Source organism: Schistocerca cancellata, chromosome 3 (genome assembly GCF_023864275.1).
Source record: "Schistocerca cancellata isolate TAMUIC-IGC-003103 chromosome 3, iqSchCanc2.1, whole genome shotgun sequence".
NCBI classification, from domain to species: Eukaryota; Metazoa; Arthropoda; class Insecta; order Orthoptera; family Acrididae; genus Schistocerca; species Schistocerca cancellata.
In genome coordinates, this window is record NC_064628.1 from 560,862,995 (window position 1) to 560,883,575 (window position 20,581).

Below are 20,581 nucleotides of genomic sequence, written 5' to 3' on the forward strand. Positions count from 1 at the left end.
CCCGGTGCAAGAGCTGTTCTAGTCGCGCCAGTTGACTGTTGTATACATAATCTACATACAAGGTCATCTGTTTTTTATCTCTATCACGAAGGGAATGCGAAGAAAGGTCCCAATGAAGTTTGTACTTCACTATTAAGCTACATCAAAGATTATATAGCCCAAGATGTGAAAAACATATTTCTGTTTTCCTTTTACTGCCCAGGACAGAACAAACACAATTATCCGCCTGCATTTTGGTACTGTGGAGTTTGATTGAACATTTTTACCCTATCTGCGGTCATTCATTCCTGCCATGTTATAGGGTATTTGGTTAACAAAGAGAGCTCTCAAGAAAGTAGAGAGAACATACACAGTCCATGAATTAATGGAGCTTATAGTAACTGGAAAACTGTAATTTCATAGTGCAATTGGTGGAAGGAGATGAAACAGTAGACTTCAAGAAGTGTTGGCCATCAATTTATAAGAAGGCTAGCTTTTCTATTGAAATATCGAAACCAGATATTCCAAAGGCTGACAAGGTACCACTAAATATTTCTAATTTTCATCATTTCTGTTATAAATCATCAATGCCAGGAGTTGTGGGAGCAATGGAATTCATTAATGGGCTTCACCCCGATAACTTCTCCTTGAAATTTGACCAAAGGAAGAAACCACAGTTGCCAGATGAAAAGGGTTAGAAGGATACGAAAGTACCTATTGGGGTAAAGAAAATGGAAGACATTAAACAATGTGTACGATTTATTCCTTATAGTGAAAGTGTGTCATCCTTTTGGAATGAAATAATAACTTGACCTACAGCAAATACGCAATAAACGTTGGGTGGACATCTCTACTGTATACATTAAATACTATTCTGTTTTGTTACTTGTTTTTTCTTTTGTAAACAGTGTTAATTAGCGAAAAGATTCAATTACGTCGTTTTACAGCCCTCCAATAAACATAAGAACAGTGCACTTTATTCTAAATAAAAAAAGTTAATTTGTTCTTTATTTTTTAATTTTTTTATCATCAAATGTACGTCTTCTACCTCCCTATTTACAAGGATCCCTACTTCCGTTATACCATTTTCTACTACTCTTGATTACTTGTCTCACCGGAAATGTTTGTTTTATTTTCATTTACTGATACTTCAGTACTAAATGGGCAGGTTTCCACCCGAGGGATAATAAGTGCCCTGATCCTCTGTCTGCTCCTCCGCCCTCTTTGGCAAGGCCGTTGGTTGAACGAGGGTCACATTATAAGCCGGAAATCTATGGTCGCGACTGCTGATGATTTTCGTTCAAAATTTATGCGATGGTGAGCTTCGAATGAAGGACCCAAGACTTTGTCGTTATTATTAAAGATGCTACCCGTACAACACGGGTGCATAGTCGGCAATTAAATTTGATGAAATTGCTCATTTATGTGATAAAATGCCGTTAATTTTGCGTTATGTAAACTTTTATGTATTAAAGTGGGAATAAAGACCTTTTTTTATTTGAATTACTAATACAAGGTGTCACATCATGGGTATAGAAGGTAACTGAATACAATCATTATTGCAGATGTAAAAATATTGGGTTTGGTGCCACGCATTTTTTCCTGTATCTTCGGAGCTCACGTTTCTGTCTTCTTCCTGAGACCTTCTTCCAGAAAAAGACCGCACGTTCTGCCGCACTGTCAACCTCCCGAAAATTTAAGGTAACATTTTTCGCTTTTATAAATGTTGCTGTAGATGATTGTCTATTCAGTATCGTTGCTGTGATTGTTTGAAGAACAACCCGGTGTACCAGTTGCTTGAAGACATCGCAAGTGTGCCAACTTGTTTGTGTTTGTATTCTCCGGTGGTGTGCTCGTAGTACTGAGAACAGCCAGCCAAACCACCAGCAGGCTAAAGAAGATGTCACGATTAAAACTGTTCGTGCGTTCAGGAATATCGACGGGTTCTCTGACCTCTCGTTTCTACCGGAAAACTGCATCGTCGCTAAAATGCAAACATGAAAGATGTCAGCATCTCGACCACACGTTTCACTACGATCAGTTACGATCGACCTTCTTGGTTATTTGAGCGCACATGTCGCTCCCGCTGTTTTAGACATTCTTCAGCTGCACGCTCTGTCTTCCCTACGTATACTTGCACCTAACCTCGTATACTATTGCAGTTTGTAGGCGTTCTGATTGATCTTCGTGCAACATGTCTTTGTTTTCTGGCTGTTCGAAAAATTGGCTTTATTTCTACGATTTGGACTATACAGTAATGTAAGTAAAATGGTCCTTAATAAAGCATTAACAGTTACATGGGACTACGTATGTACACCGGATGATAATCCAATCGACCACCACAATGCCACCTGGTGGACATGTGTATATAGTGATCGTTGTGTTCACACCACTTTCCTATCAGGCGCCAGCTGGTGGTGAACATGAACATTTGTATTCGGCGTAATACAGCTATGTTTACTTCTGTGCAAAGTAATGTGACATTTGTCCTGTCGATTTGATAGAGGGAGTGTATATGCGATGGGAAACGACTTGCAGTGCTGATGGACGATGCGTTATAATATTTTAAAGCGTAAGCACTGTTTGAAATGCCTGGGATAGCAGGAGAGAGAGGATTAGGTTGTGGAAAGGGGGCAAAAGAAGTTGCTGTCTGTTGGGCTCAACATAAAAACTTTATTTATCAACACACAATATTACAACAAGGATGCAAAACACTCACAACCTTAATTGACCTCCTTTAATGAACTTCAGATCGTCTGAAGGCCACATTCAAAATCCAAGACAAGGCCTAAGCAAGAAATTGAAATACAAGGTCCTTCTGAAGGTTCCACCCAAAAATATTTTCTAAATCTTCTATCTAATCAGGGTGAAGGCCTCAACAATTTAATTTTAAAGGAACTTGGCTGGAGGACACATAGTAAGCAATAAGAAGAGTTTCAATCAAAAGGCAGAAGGCCTTATCTTAAAACATTTCATGCACAATTCGGCTAAAGGCCCCATACAAAAGCATAACAATCTTATGTCTTACGGGCGAGACAAGAAAATTAACTTAAGAATATTAAAACTCGGCTTAAGTCTGCACATCAGCAAATAATTTAATGGCTTAAGCCCTAGAAAGAAGAGTTTCAATTTTAAAAGAAGGCCACATCTATAAACATTCCATATAAAATTCGGCTGAAGGCCACTATAACAGTCTCATGCCTTGAGGGCAATACAAGAACATTAGTTTAAGAGATATTGATACTCGGCTCAGGGCCACATATCAACCAAATAACTAAAACCCAAACAGAGAAATTACTATATAGTGCACAAGGAAAGGCGCTCAGAAGTTTCCAGGGGTCAGCCTGAGATTGTAACACTAACCCCCGTTTAGGTGAGACAGGTAGCCTGTCCAACGACTTCTTAATCTGAAGGCAACCTAACCGATAGACAGCCAACTCACCGATCAACAAAATCAGTTCCACTCCACGCAACCTGTAAAACGACCATAAGATTTCAATACAACGACACACAGAATATTAGCGCCCACAACAACCAACAACACCTGGGCTGTCGAACTACACGCCGCACTGGACAGCAACAACACGATGAGGAAAATACACTGCCTAAAATTACGTCAACGACCTGGGCAAGTAACTGGAACGTCAACAGCCACAAGGCATAAGACACCGCTGCGCAACTTCAATAACAGGAAATAAATTAAGTTAAACTCCATAGGAAGATGGCTGGAATCTTAGCCGACTTGAATACACACACGTTGTTGTATGTCCAAGATCGGTGGGCGACGAACTTCGTAGCACTCACAAGCAGCCCCTCACACTCAACCGCGCATGACACCGCCAGCGGCCCCGGCCAGAGCACGTGCGATGGAAACTTACTTGCTGCTTCACGCCAACCGACTGCCCGGGTCCAGAAACGGTGAAAGGACCAAATACACGTCGGCCGAAGAGACGACCAACCGAACGACAAACCAACGGTCGTCCCGCTCCAATCTCCCTCTGTCGGACAGTTCATGTGTGTAGGCAGCGGTCGGGAGCACTGGCTTCCGCGCCTCACCGGCGCTCCAACCCCGACTTCACTGCTGGTCCGTCTCCAACTGACTGTCAGACAAACGACGACCCGCAAATACTATCGGTCGCTGCGGAGATGGTACAACAGTCCACTTATCGATACGCGCTGCTTCTGCCGCTCACGGGCAAGTAAGGCAGGAAGTTAGTGACACCAGTAAACGGAATAAGAAAACGAGGCGGCAGTACCGTAATAGAAGATGACAAACAATAAAGGGCATGAACATGAGCCGAGCTGCACGCCTCAATGTTATAGCTCAATAGGTCGTGTCATAAAACAATTAATCGAGTAGTAATATAATGCCTGTAAAATACTTTTTTATCAGTTTCTGTTCATCCTCATGTTCGTCCGATAGTGACGGATAACTCTGTAGAAAGTGGTCATCCAGTAAAATGTTTCTTTAGCGATCTTGGTTACTGAATTTTTTTTCAGTTGGCGGCTGCTCCTTACTGTATATGACAACAAAATGTAGTTATACTACTACGCTGGAGGATCTTTCGAGTGTGACTGATAGCGCTCTTTGTGTATGGCGGAATCACCAGCTCTCATGGTGTTGCATCCTCTCTGTTATCCTTAGCTGCAGCTATTTTTCGTTTCTGACTACTGAGTTTGTTTCATAGCCATTCGATAACAATGATTTCCTTAGATGACCTTGTTTCAAATTGATTTCATAAATGTTCTTCCTCAATACCTGTAACTGTCGCAGGCCCCGCAGCCAGCAGCAGGCTGGGAGGGAGTGCGGAACGCCACAGAGTACGGCAGCGACTGCGTCCAAGAGGACGGCAGCGGCTCAGAGGACTGCCTCTACCTGAACGTGTACGTGCCGGGCGTTCCAGAAGAGGGCGCGCAGCTGCCCGTCATGTTCTGGGTGCACGGCGGGGGGTATGTACGCGGTGGGGGCTCTTCCCGCGAGTACGGACCAGACTTCCTCGTCTCCTATGGTGTCATACTCGTCACCATAAACTACCGGCTGGGGGCTTTTGGTACGTATTGTTATCGTGATGGTAAGTCACATTTTCAATGACTTGTCTCATTCTTAACGATATACCCATACTGTCTGTAACAGATCGCGGTAGATTGTATAAATAGCTACGCTGCCACCCATTCCTGTCATAAGGGTGTAGTTCACAGGCGCGTAATACACTGTACAGTCATATCAATGGGACCACCCGTCAAAAGCCTGAATAACCAACTTTTGCAGCACCGACTGCTGAGAGCCAAAATGTTCAAATGTGTGTGAAATCTTATGGGACTTAACTGCTAAGGTCAACAGTCCCTAAGCTTATACACTAATTAACCTAAATTATCCTAAGAATAAACACACACACCCATGCCCGAGGGAGGATTTGAATGTCCGCCAGGATAAGCCGCACAGTCCATGACTGCAGCGCCTTAAACCGCTCGGCTAATCTCACGCGACTGCTGCGAGACCAGCAAGAAGAGAGACAATGACGTTTTGTATCAATAAGGATGTGGAGCCATGGAAACTCTAGTACCATGGCCAGCTACGCTAAGTTTCTTGGTTGAGGATGCATGCTGCAAACAGACGGATCGAGGTGGATTCTTGAGTGAGTTTAAATCCGGGAAGGCTGGTGGCCAGGGTTAAACTCGTCTTGGTGCTCGTCGATCTACGCCCGTACATATCGATGTACGTCATAATTTTCACGATATTGGTTAAAACACAAAATCCACAGATGTGGAAGACATTAGTGTGGGCTCCAGTGTCATACAATGCTCAGCTACTTATCCAAACGAAAGAGTCAGTTAATTCGGAAAGAACTACACTCATAAATCCCAAGTGGTGTACACTATTCGCAAAAAAGGCTCTAATTCCTTATGATGGATGACTGAACAGGGTAACAGGTGTTTACTGCTGCTTCTACTGGAATTATTAACTTTGTGAAGCATTTTAAACTGTTATGATGTTAGCCAGTTGTCCAGTGTAAGGCACGATTGAGTTTGTTCTGTGTTAACTTTGTTCTGCTTTCTTAAAATGATTATGCTGTGATTATTTTCGCCCTACTTGAAGTTCTCTCAGGGTACAAAATATATAGTTGTTTTATGCTAAGTGATTTTCCATTTTGATAAATAAAACTGTGATGCTAAATAAAATAATTGTTAAATTGAGCACCACGTCTACGTAACACGCATTCCATTCAAATCCAACACTACATAATCTCTATTAGCCACCTGACATCCACTAGTAGCAGAAAACCTCTTCTACACCCTAATCAAAATTACAAGGTGTTTGACAGTCTAACATGGGAGGAACAGTGCGACGTTGTCTGTTGATGTTCGTCTGCATGTACAATATATCGCAGGCAGCTACAGCTGGGTGTTTCCTTTCTGGATACGTTCATGCTCTGCCCGATAACGTGTAGTATTCGATTGCTTAATACGGTGGCAGCGCTCATATCACTTATCCTGTGCACTATCGACACTAGTTTAGGATGTTCATCCATGTAAAACAAACATGCCACACGGAAACACAATAAAGGAACGAAAACAAATCACAATAGTTATGTTATCGGTATCAAGCATCGTCTGCAGCCGGCTGGTGTGGCCAAGCGGTTAAAGGCGCTACAGTCTGGAACCGCGTGACCGCTACGGTCGCAGGTTCGAATCCTGCCTCGGGCATGGATGTGTGTGATGTCCGTAGGTTAGTTAGGTTTAAGGAGTTCTAAGTTCTAGGGGACTGATGACCTTAGAAGTTAAGTCCCATAGTGCTCAGAGCCATTTGAACCATCGTCTGCAACTGACTGTGGTATCTGAGGAGGTACCAAAGCGATGTAACAAAAGTGAACAGAACAGAAGGCGTGACACCGATCATTCTCTGATGGGTTATTCATAGCAACTACCCTGTAAACAAACTGCATTGTACAACTTGGTTATTTGACCCAGGTATAGATACTAACTTGAGCTACGTTCTTCAGTCACTTATCCCTTTATCCATGTTAAACGTTTTCTAATGTCATGCTCTTGCTTTCTAAGCTTTTGTCCTAGTAGCTCCAGGACGCGTCTCTCTGTTATTCGCTGTATACATCTCAGGTTTTAAATGGTTCGGCGCATTAAAAGCCCATGTCTATCTGTCCATGCCAGACGTCGTAAAGGATGCTGATAGCAAGCTTTCGGTTTCAGGAACATCAGAAGCTCTATTATAAAATCCTTACGAGGTTTAATAAAAGCACTGATGAATCTCGTCTGCTCTTCTGTCTACGTACTTTCCTGTCTAATTTGCCACTGACATCGATGGACGTAAGCAGAAAAAACTAATCAACAGGTTTCATTGCTCTGAACACTATGGAACTTAACTTCTGAGGTCATCAGTCCCCTAGAACTTAGAAGTACTTAAACCTAACTAACCTAAGGACATAACGCACATCCCTGCCCGAGGCAGGATTAGAACCTGTGACTGTAGCGGTCGCGCGGTTCCAGACTGAAGCGCCTAGAACTGCTCCGTCACACCGGCGGGCTTACTGGTTTCATATCTTTGATTTTAAGTAGAAGCATTTTTATCGACATGTGTATATATTATTTTAGCGTGCCGCGTCTTCAGTTCCAATTCCGGAGAAATGTAAGAACATGAGAGGCAATAGTGACCCTATGACTGCTCTTAGAAGATAGTTTCATGAAAGATAAATTTACATTTATGGTAATTGTAGATTTAGAAAACCTTTTGATAATGTTGACTGAAACGTACTCCTTGGAAATGTGAAGTTATAAGGGATAAACAAAGATAGCGGAAAGTTGTCTACGACTTGTACGGAGCAAAACTCCAGTCAGAAAAATCGAAGTTCATGAAAATGAGGTAGTGACTGAGGAGTGAGCCTATGTTATTCAGCGTGTGCATTGGTCAAGCAAGAAGGTAGATTAGGTACAAAATCTTGAAGGGAAATTAAGTTCAGAGATCTGAAATAATAATTTATGGTCTACCGATGACATTGTAATTTCGGCAGAGGTGGCAGAAGCTTCGAAAGATTAATTGAAAGGAATAACCGTGCGAGGTGCTGGGGCTAGCAGTGTATTTAACACTAAATTCTTCTAGAATCTTCATATGGAAATGATGCACTAACCCTCCCCCCTTTTCTAACTCCGACTTTTGCTGTTGCACAGGGACTAAGAAGAAACGCGAACTGACTGTAATCGACCATACAAGTGGAGTAGAAAAAAGTTTGGCACCTGCAATAATTTAATTTGATAGAAATTAATTAGATAATAATAGTTTCATTAACGTAGTGAGAAATGAAAGGGTTGATCTACCGATTAACAGAATGAAAGTTCTGTCCAAAATAACAATTTGGTTTATTATGACTAAACTCAAAATAGTAAACAAACACATGAAACATTTACAATACATCAAATTGGATACTCAAATAAATGCTGTGAAGGTGAGGTTGTCCATAAACTAGATTGTGACATTTATGACCAAGTGGAATGAGGAGCCAATTCCTTGCAACTCAAATCTTAAGAGAAACACCCAGCTAACCCAACATTAATTGCTGCTACAGTAGTGAGAACTCAGGCAATGAACATCCAAGACAGAACCACATAAGAAAAGACGGGAACAGGCGCGCTCTGCTGAGCTCTGATTATCACAGAGCAAATTCTCTAATCTGCCAGTGCTGGAGACATACATTACCAAGCTGTCTTCTTAACTGCAAGGGCACGATCTGGCGTACCGGAAGCGATAGCTGGTTGCTTCGACATCCCGTCGTGGTGATGATAATGTTGCGAGTATAGCCCAAACCAAATTATCCTAGTCTGGTTGTTCCAGGCGACTTCCTATCAATATAAATGCGCCTCTCAGGGAGACGAAGAAGGTTCGCCACACAATCACTGATGGTACGGTACAGTGATTGATTTTAACAAGCGAAGTCACACAGTAACTTCGATACAGTCAACTTTAGCCAAAACTGCTCAAGATGGACAACATAGGTCGCTTGTACGCAGAACGCTCAATTGCCAACTGTACTCGGAAAGTTACGTTGAGGTCGAAACTTCAGCAACTTTGTGAAACAGTTACAATTAAAAATGAAAGTATATTTGACAGCCAACAGAAGGCAGGCTGTCCAGAGCAGTGAGAGCTCAGTCTTGTAACCTAGCCCAACCGAAAGGCGAGAGACGACTCTCTCAAGAGCACCTGTACAAGCCAAACACAGAATATTCCCGCCCCAACGACAGTGGCGTGGTTAAACGTTCCAATCAGCAACTAGAAAACCGGCGGAAACTTCCACTCTATTGCCGAAGCACTACCACTCCACCAATGGAGATTCTTGGCGCCAATTTCTACGCCGATTTGCTATGTCACGGTGCTATGCCCTAGGCAAGCCGATCACAGTTACGATTTTGCAGAAAACACGGGAATTTTCCCGGCAAGATTGCCTGGGAACACAAGTCATTCCCACGCCTTGCTGGTAGCCCGCCAGAAAGTGTTTTCACTACGTTTCTGTGAAGTAACGGAATCTCTAGCCCAGCCGCTCCTTCAGGCCCCTGTGGGCGAGTCGCTCCCGCTCTTATGACAATGTCGGCGTCAGGAAAGTATCCACTCGACTCCCTGACACCCGTCGGCTAAACCCTTTCAAGATCAGCAGAGCCCGCCTGTCACTGAACCACCCGGGTGACGAGAGATGCTGCATGGGAAGTCCGCGTGTGAAAGAATAGCAACTTTTCACCGCATGCAATTAGAGAGGAAAATCGAATTACTCAGAGTATGATAGAAATATGAGAGAGGGCTCATGCCACCTCTCAACCGTTGTCTTCAAAAGAAGCTAAAAGATGGTTATTCACAAAGGCAAAACAGGAGTAATGAATGTAGTTGAATTCAGTCAGGTGAAACAGAAAGAATTAGATTAGATAATGGAACAATAAAAATAGTGAGTATTGCTATTGGGGTAGCAAACTCTCTAACGACAGTAGAAGTAAACAGGATATAAAATGCACACTCGCAATAGCAAGGAAACCTTTTCTTCAAAAGAGAAATATTCCAACACCAAATTTAAATTTAAGTGATAGGAAGTATTTCCTGAAAGTATGAGCCAGTAATGTACCCTTCTACTATCCGAATATAGTGTGTTTTTTCAGAATTTAGAAAGAATCCATTTCCTGAGAACCAGTTTATAATTGTTCAGAAAATATAATTTACTATGAGAATCTCGTACATTGATTTCTCTCTAATGCGATTTATTGTAATGTATCATCTGCAAAAAGTACGAAGTTGATTGTTAAATGGAAGGTCATTCACAAATATAAGGAATAGAAGTGGACCCAAAACTAAACCTTGTGGAACTCCCTTTGTGTTTTCTCCTTAGTGACTAAAATTTTCTACCCTTCCATCATTTTTAGAACTATTCAGGGCAACCTTTTGCATTATGTTTGTTGAGTGTGATTAAAACCATCAATTTCATAAAACATGAGTTTTTGTTGGAGAGTAACATGATCAAAACAATCAAAAGCCTTCTAAAGATAAAAAAACCAATGAGGGATATTTTGTTATGAAAATGTTCGTAACTTAAGTCGTATTAGTCACGACATATTATAAACACAATGGACTCCCTAGATCTTTAATTTACATACTCTTTTCACAGAGACATCTAGCATGGTGTTACACGGAAGCAGGTTAGTGAGTGACTCTCTCGATGCTCCTCTCCTTTCTGCGTAATTGCGTGTGGGAACTGCTTCATTCTGATTGGCTATTGATCTGAATGAGCAATCAGAATGATCCTTGCAGATCATTCTCGTGGAAGAACTTGCCTTAGCCAACCAGTAATCAGATAGTCATTTATGTCATTACAATTTCAATTTCTATTATATTACTTAATAAAATAGAACGAAATGCAAAATGTTCTTTAAATTTATATCGAAACTTATTCCGCTTCAGACTTTTATTCTGGATGCTCTCTTACAAAATTGACATATGTCATCAGCATCGTAGTTGCAACACAACTTTCCAACGGTTCAATTTTACAAGGTTTTACATAAAATAACATTAAGTTCTAATGTATGTCCCACATACACTCTCTCATTCATTCCCATATATTCACACAACAAAATAATAAACAAATAATAATTCTGAATGATTTTTATACTACATAATGCAAGAAAGAAAAATCTAATTATGTAATTTTATACTCTAAAAACTTTGTTGTAGCTTCTATTGATAATGAAAAGCAATCTGTTATTGTTTTTAACTGAGTTTTAAAATATAAGTGTCGGTTTTAGTACATTTAGGTATTTTCCTCAGTCTCTGTAACTATAATAGATAAAAATCTGAAATTTTGACAGGATTCTTTCGTTAATAACAAAAGATAGTGTACCAAGTTTGAACAAAATCGGATTAGAGTATCTATGGTTTATTTAGATTCGTAGAGGGTATGAATTTGCGTACTGACTGAATGTTACTTGAGTCCGTTCTCACGGCTGGTAACGACAGTTGCGCTGTGAGTCAGAGCAAAGAATAAACTTGCCCATCCTGAAGTGACTGCTACACGACTGCGTGCCTTACTGCACCGAATGTTGTTTCGTAATAACTTGCTACGTTACAAGTTCATTTCTACAGGTTCCATAACCACTTTCTCAGTTATTGCAAGGTGTCTCGAATACTCTCTTCTCTAGAAGACAGTGATTTATAGAAAACATTCTGCTGCATAGGTTGGCTACATTGGTTGCTGTTATGTCACTTCCTGTTTGTGGTAAAACGTATCATCCACATTTTGTGGGGCACATCACACCTATTGTTGCGTGTATTTGGACTTGTTGCTTATGTTTCTCTCTTTAAAACGACTTCACCAAAAGGAATAATTAAGAAGAGAAGAAATAAGGTGAATAGATTCCACGGAACATGTCCTGCTGGAAGTTTACACCCAGAGAATGAGGGCGAGAAACACTGAACAACTAAGTGATTCCAAGAAGAAGTTTGTGAACAATAATGAAGTGCACAGTGAAATTGGTGCCAGTGATTTCAGTTTCATATTACGTTTAAGTGTAATAAAAACAATGTGTAATCAAACTGCATGCTGTAATTGGGTGGTCGAGAGATACAATTATTGCTGAAACGTGTTCGAAAGAAATTGTTATTTCTTACTTTGGAAGTGTCTTGTTCGAATTATTGGAGTAATAAAGTATTATGGACTCCTGAAAATGTAAAAGCAATAACCTTTATGGAATGGACGTCAGATATTACTATGGCGTGGGATGAAATATTTTGTGTGTTCTTATGAATCTACTAATGTTCCAAGATGCTTTCGGGAAAATAATAAAAATAATTGCAGAAGAGTCAATGCAATTTGGAGCAGTGGAAGCAGTTAAAGAAAATCATGGTAACGACGACATTTACATAGTATTTGATGGGTCATGGTAGAAAAGTGGCTATCAGTCTAAAATTTCTTGCGCAACTACTGTAAGTCTTGGTACAGGAAAGGTGTTTCACTTTCAGGTATTATCAGAACATTGCCGTGGATGCACAAAAGTGGGTACTTATAATGAAAAGAAACAACTACATGAGCCCATCTATCAGAAACCATATGAGGAATCCTGTGGAGGAAAGCAAAGTGCCTCAGCTGTGAAGATCTACCAGCGCTCTGAAGATCAACTTGGTTTTCCCTATGCCAAATGCATTGGTGACAGTGATTCCAGTTCATTCAGATTAGCAACTGACAGCATACACCTGTGATGATATAACGTCGCAAGAGGTAGTCTTGTACAGAAAAGAATGGATACCCAACTGCATAAACTTATCGTTGTGCACCAACTCGACGTCGCATGGACTAAACAAATCGCTAGAAGTTTCCTACAGAAATACTGAGCCATAGTGCCTCTATATTTGTCCATAATTTTGCCCGTGCAGGATTTTGTGCACGAACTGACCTCTCGTTTACGTCCCTCAAAAGTTTGGTGGGATTCATGTCAGGCGATCAGGGATGGCTACATCCTTCTCTCAAACTGTGCAGAATGTTCTTCAAACCAATACCAAACATCTGTGGCCTGGTGACATAGTGTATTATCCCCACAAAAATTCCATCGTTGATTGGGAACATATTCATTTCCAGTCAATGATCGGTTCTGTGGCACCAGAGGATCCAGTCCATTCCATGCAAACACAGCCCACACCATTACAGAGCCGCCGCCAGCTTGCCCAGAGTCTTCTTCACAACTTGGGCCCATGCCTTCCTGGGGTCTGCACTGCACTCGAGCCCCTTTACCGATTGAAATCGAGACTCATCTGACCAGTCACGGTTTTCCAGTGGTATAGGGTCCAACTGATGTGGTCACGGGCCCAGGAGAGGCGCTGCTTGTGATGTCGTGTTCTTAGTAAAGGCAGTCGCGTCTATCGTCATATCCCATTAACGCCAAATTTCACCGCACTGTCCTTATGGATACGTTCGTCGTAATTCTTAAATAGATTTATGATGTTATTTTACGGAGATTTGGTTGTCTGTTAGTACTGATAACTCTACGCAAACACCGCTGCTCTCGGTCGTTAAGTGAAGACTGTCGGCCATTGCATTGTCTGTTGTGAGACGTAAAGCCTGAAATTTGGTATTCTCGACACACTCTTGACACTGTAGTCTTCGAAATATTGAAGTCCATAACGATTTCCGAAATGGAATGTATCATGTGTCTAGCTCCAGATACCATTCCGCGTTCGAAGTCTGTTAATTAACGTCGTGCGTCCATAATCACATCGGAAACCTTTTCAAATGGATTACCGGTGTAAAAGTGACAGCTCCGCCAGTGTACTATTGTTTTCTACCCTGTTTACGCTGTACAACCGCCATGTGTATATGTACATATCGCTATGCCACGACTTTAGTCACATCAGTGTATACAGCTCTAGCATCAGTAGATGTTCTGAAGAAATGCATCACAAGAAGACCTCAGAACGTAAGTGAGCCTTTCAACAATGTTCCATGAAACAGGGTAACCAAAAACGTATTTGTGGGCTTGAAAACACGGAATATCGTGGGCAGCGATGCTGTGATCAACTTCATTGATGGAAATGCAGGCAGAATAAGTATTCTGAAGCAATTTGGATCTACGTTCGGCCCTAATACAGAAGCAGTAAACAGTCTTACAAGAACTGGACAGACAGTGGGTCTCCAAGGCAGAAATTATGAGAAAAAATTCCGTAGAAGCAGGAAGATCCCTAAGACGGAAAGAAGAGACTGCATCCAGCTGACCCTCAGGATGTTAAATATTAGGAAACTGGACAGTTTTAGATGGTCTATTCACTCAACAGTGAGTTTTTATTTACTTAAATTTCAAATGAGATTTCTGAAAAACTACTATTTTTGCAAACGTTTCCCCTTATCTCAGAAACTACTTTGACTTGCTCCGAAATTTTTAATTTTTAGTGTCAGCGGATCTACAAAGGTAGAGACAGCACTCGTAGCTTGATCATAAAAATATACATTTTTTTTGAAAAATTTGAATGTATAAGGTGTGACTCAATATCCTGGAAAAGTTTCGTTTTATTATCTTATGTAATTCCTGAGAAAAATGGATACTATATGTTAAATTTAATATTATGAGGATAAGGCATTGATACTTCCCTTAAGATTTCCAAAACATGAATTAATTGCTAGTAGCAGGGAGGCGAAGCTTACCCAGGATTAGGGACCTGCCTGCCATTCTGGATGAATGTTCCACCATACTTCTACATTCGATAATTTGCTTTTGTTTTTTATACGGAGGAAACAAAGTTCCGAAGCAATGAAAAATGATTTAATTTATTTTCTCTTTAGGTCCCGTAGTGTTTTATTAAGTAAGAAATAGGAACAGTGCGTTTTTTACAGGGTTCCTGAGTACGGGTGACGAGGTGGTTCCCGGTAACGCAGGCAACAAGGACCAGCAGCTGGCGCTGACCTGGGTGCAGAGGAACATCGGCAGCTTCGGCGGCGACCCTCAGCTGGTCACTCTGTTTGGGGAGAGCGCTGGAGCCATGTGTGCGTCCTTCCACCTGGTGTCGCCGCTATCTGCAGGTCGGTACAGAGTGCTGCTGACACCCAACTCTACCTCTTGAATCACTAAGTGTTTGCACGTAATCTATAGTCCTTGAAATCCCAGTGAGTTTCTTGGAATGGGCTTCATCACTGGCAACGCATACTTTTGCGTGGCTATTTAATACACATTCGAAGAAGACAATTACAATTGTTCTACTAGAAAGCCCTCCTAGATCCTTTTGCAACTATCCTATAATACAAAACTGGTCTATTGAAACTGTGATATTTCTTCGTTACTTAATGTTGAAAAATAGTATGGGTTGAAAAGCTACTTATTTCAATACCGTGGGAAAGTAGCTGGCCATGAAATCCATCCGTCATAGAGTCACAAAAACAGAGGGGTGGACCTTGGTCACACCAGCAAACTTTACCATAGCAGCCTGGCATAAGAACCACGCTTTCATAAATATAAATCTGGTCATACGGGTCCGTTTCGAGACCACACGAGCGTGAAACGGACCTGTTATGCCGTGCACAGCTGGTACCGCAGGTATTCTTGTGTAACAGTGGTCCAATCATGTGCTCCTAAGGCCAAGCTCGCTGGCGCGTTTAAGGTGCATATCCCTTGTCTGCGACTCTATGAAACATGGATTTTATAACCAGTTATTTTAAACAATCTGATTATGCCATAAAGGGTGAAACGCGTTATTGAAGTAAATGACTTTATGACCGATACTGTTTTTCAATCTGAAATACACTCCTGGAAATTGAAATAAGAACACCGTGAATTCATTGTCCCAGGAAGGGGAAACTTTATTGACACATTCCTGGGGTCAGATACATCACATGATCACACTGACAGAACCACAGGCACATAAACAAAGGCAACAGAGCATGCACAATGTCGGCACTAGTACAGTGTATATCCACCTTTCGCAGCAATGCAGGCTGCTATTCTCCCATGGAGACGATCGTAGAGATGCTGGATGCAGTCCTGTGGAACGGCTTGCCATGCCATTTCCACCTGGCGCCTCAGTTGGACCAGCGTTCGTGCTGGACGTGCAGACCGCGTGAGACGACGCTTCATCCAGTCCCAAACATGCTCAATGGGGGACAGATCCGGAGATCTTGCTGGCCAGGGTAGTTGACTTACACCTTCTAGAGCACGTTGGGTGGCACGGGATACATGCGGACGTGCATTGTCCTGTTGGAACAGCAAGTTCCCTTGCCGGTCTAGGAATGGTAGAACGATGGGTTCGATGACGGTTTGGATGTACCGTGCACTATTCAGTGTCCCCTCGACGATCACCAGTGGTGTACGGCCAGTGTAGGAGATCACTCCCCACACCATGATGCCGGGTGTTGGCCCTGTGTGCCTCGGTCGTATGCAGTCCTGATTGTGGCGCTCACCTGCACGGCGCCAAACACGCATACGACCATCATTGGCACCAAGGCAGAAGCGACTCTCATCGCTGAAGACGACACGTCTCCATTCGTCCCTCCATCCACGCCTGTCGCGACACCACTGGAGGCGGGCTGCACGATGTTGGGGCGTGAGCGGAAGACGGCCTAACGGTGTGCGGGACCGTAGCCCAGCTTCATGGAGACGGTTGCGAATGGTCCTCGCCGATACCCCAGGAGCAACAGTGTCCCTAATTTGCTGGGAAGTGGCGGTGCGGTCCCCTACGGCACTGCGTAGGATCCTACGGTCTTGGCGTGCATCCGTGCGTCGCTGCGGTCCGGTCCCAGGTCGACGGGCACGTGCACCTTCCGCCGACCACTGGCGACAACATCGATGTACTGTGGAGACCTCACGCCCCACGTGTTGAGCAATTCGGCGGTACGTCCACCCGGCCTCCCGCATGCCCACTATACGCCCTCGCTCAAAGTCCATCAACTGCACATACGGTTCACGTCCACGCTGTCGCGGCATGCTACCAGTGTTAAAGACTGCGATGGAGCTCCGTATGCCACGGCAAACTGGCTGACACTGACGGCGGCGGTGCACAAATGCTGCGCAGCTAGCGCCATTCGACGGCCAACACCGCGGTTCCTGGTGTGTCCGCTGTGCCGTGCGTGTGATCATTGCTTGTACAGCCCTCTCGCAGTGTCCGGAGCAAGTATGGTGGAACTGACACACCGGTGTCAATGTGTTCTCTTTTTCCATTTCTAGGAGTGTAATTCCAAGCCGTTGCAGTACCAGCGGGCCAGAGTGGAATGGAATAGCTTCCTTCACTATTATCTGACCAAATAAAGCCTGCATACAAGAACCTGAACGGTGGTGGACGGCTGGATGTTGGCGGTCTAACATTGTTAGCTCATCGAATCCTAAATCATTCTGAAGCTCTACAAAAGATAAAAACTCAGAGCTCACAGAAAAAGAACTTTATTCTAAAATAATGTATTCCATTAGAGCATTAAATCGATAAAGTTTTACCTTAATATAATGCCAGCTTTGTGTTGCCTACTTGACGTTGAACTTCTACAACTGCAGTTTCTCATTATCTGATCGTTTGGCGAACGGTGAATTTTTAATTTGTATTTCAATATTTACATTTCCTGTTCTTGAATTATTTTTTCTCAGAAGCATGAAACAATAAAATGGCTGTATTTTTTCCGTCACCAAAGTTCTTTTGGTATAACTAGAACATAATACAGTGCGATATTGTAACGAATTAACCTGTTATTTTGTTAGTGAAAGAGATGCAAAAATAATCACCATTAATTTATCAACTTTAACCCAATTTAAACATAAGCAAGTCGTAACAGCATTTCTGCGAACCTGCAGTAGGTAATTCGCAAATCCTGAGATATGTCAGTGTTAGGACTGTGCTGAGATATGAGCGAATATTAGTCTTGGACATATTTCATTCCAAACAAAAAGTTTCATGTATTAAAAAAGGAACACTACTGATATCGTAGTTGAGCGCTAAATACTTTTATGCAAAACACTATTTGACTATTAACTAATTTAACGGGCATCTCCGTAATAATTTAAGTTAGACGCATTTTACGTTAACAGTCATCAGCTGTCCCATAATTACTAAAATACAGTAACTCCATATTAATTTGGCAAATGATACAGAGTATAACTTGGACTTAATAACGATTAAAACTAAAATTGTACAGCAATGTAATCAGTAAATTTGTTACTCAAGTACTCAAATAAGGATACACCAATCACAGTTTTAACGCTTCATTAAAAATATCATTGAATACACAAAATAAGGGCTTGTCACAATTATGCATCAGAACGATCGAAATGACGATTGAATCCTGTAATTACAGAGAAAAATGTTTCAATTAACCAATAGAGTTCACAGTAATTCTGCTGTTTGTGAAATATACCGACCATATGAGGCAGTCGGACAGCACAGTAACCACAAGACTCAAGAAATCAGCCTCCTGTGGTCCGTCGACATCACGCTGTGTCCCACGAGTCGTCGTCCTCACACGGCAGCGGCTGACAGATCACTCCAATGCTCGGTGCACCTTCAAACGCCCTCTTTTTCCAGAGCACTCTCCCATAGGCGAGTTTACGGGTGCCACCACATGGCGAAACAAAGCGGCATTCTTCATTACCGCCGCGAGCACCTCGCACAGTCGTGGCATTTAAATTGCCACGGAGTAGTGACTCTCGTGACGGCACGGATAGCTTTTGGATGGTGAAGTGGAAGGTATTTTACTTGCAAGGAACGGCGGAATGGTTGACTGCTGTAAACATGTAACATGGGGGCCACTATTACTGAATTCTTGATTTATCTATCGTTATCAATGTTAAGACAGTCGTCATTATTGGCAAGGAAGATAAATTTTGTTTTTGAATCCTTAAAATCCGTAAGAAAATAATAATTTCCTATGGCTCAATCACCGGGTGTAACTACTTAAATTGGACGCCGCTTTGGTGAACTGTGTGTCCCTAATCCAACCCCCACTTACCTAACTGCAGAAAGGGGACCTACAGCTCAAAGTGGAATCCGAACCACGTCTCGGTCCTGCTGATTCCTCCCATAGTTGAGAGGTGAAGCCTTTCTTATAGGTGGACTGTAAGTTTCAATGGCCTGACTAGGATCCGATCTCGCGAAATCTCGGTTTACAGGTACGTGTTTTACGAATTTCTTGTCTTCATTTTTATCGTTATTGTTCTTGGCGTTTGAGCTGGCGTCTGATTGGACGTCACATGATATGTATGAAATAGGTCGTTGAGTACTACACTTAGTTCTTGTAACGGAGGACAGCCAGTCCTCTGACCGAACATGCTGAAGTACCGTGCCGGCACCACTAGAGAACGAGGACCTTCGTTTCTAAAATTACAATAAACCATTTTAAATGCGTAAGTCATGAGTGATAATATTACAATAGGGCGGCCCATAATTGAAAAGACACGAGAACATTATCTGGAGACCCATAATTCATCAATTGTAGATTATGATGGAGCCTTCGTTAGAGTCAAAAAGCATATGCTGTGGGACATAAAGGAAAGACTAGGCTATTCTAAACATTTAATACAAGTGGTACGAATTTTGTATTTAAATAACGAAATTTTAATTATTACGGGAAAGAGAGAACAGAAAAATAGCAATTAAAAGAGGAATAAGACAAGGGGGCAGTCTTTTCTCCACTTTATATAATACATACATTTACAACATTTGATATTTGAAACTAAAAGTTAATGTTGGAATGAAATTAATTCTTAGAAACAAACATTTAAATTCTGTACTGTTTGCTGATGTCCAAAATATTTTACAAAAGATGGAACATGATTTTCAATTTTCTCTGCATCGCTTGGACATTATAGGCAAACACTACAACATGTACAGCTTGAAAATATCAAAAATTAAAACCAAAGTGATCATTTTTAAGGGAAAATATCCAGTACGTTCTAAAATAACGTTAAATAAAAAATCAATTTCAACAGGTATCTTACTATCAGTTATTAGATTATGATATAAATTATGAATACCATGAAGTCTTCAATTAATTAGTTTCAAATGGGATGTGGCACAATAAGTAGAACATTAGCCAGTAAAACCGGAAGACACAAAATCAAAATTCTGCAAGTTTCAAATGAGATGAGGTACAGTACATACAACATAAGTCAGGAAAGATAAAAAAAAATTTCTACGAAGTAGTTTTTCACATATGTAAGTGAAACTTGGACATTAACAAAGAAAGCACCAAAGAGGGCTACTGTCATCTAAAATAAAATTTTTGAGGAAAATGAAGGTATGTACAGGGTTATTAAAAATGATTGAAGCGATTTCACAGCTCTACAATAACTTTACTATTTGAGATATTTTCACAATGCTTTGCACACACATACAAAAACTCAAAAAGTTTTTTTAGGCATTCACAAATGTTCGATATGTGCCCCTTTAGTGATTCGGCAGACATCAAGCCGATAATCAAGTTCCTCCCACACTCAGCACAGCATGCCCCATCAATGAGTTCGAAAGCATCGTTGATGCGAGCTCGCAGTTCTGGCACGTTTCTTGGTAGAGGAGGTTTAAACACTGAATCTTTCACATAACCCCACAGAAAGAAATCGCATGGGGTTAAGTCGCGAGAGCGTGGAGGCCATGACATGAATTGCTGAT

General features: G+C 41.8%; 1 protein-coding gene across 1 annotated transcript in view; it reads left to right on the plus strand.

The window, feature by feature from the left end:
- Nucleotides 1-20,581, plus strand: part of LOC126175410 (juvenile hormone esterase-like) — an 81,918-nt gene that overhangs the window by 15,873 nt on the left and 45,464 nt on the right. The window contains 2 exon segments of the mRNA XM_049922205.1: nucleotides 4,754-5,030; nucleotides 14,838-15,023. Coding sequence (XP_049778162.1) covers nucleotides 4,754-5,030; nucleotides 14,838-15,023 — 463 coding nt within the window.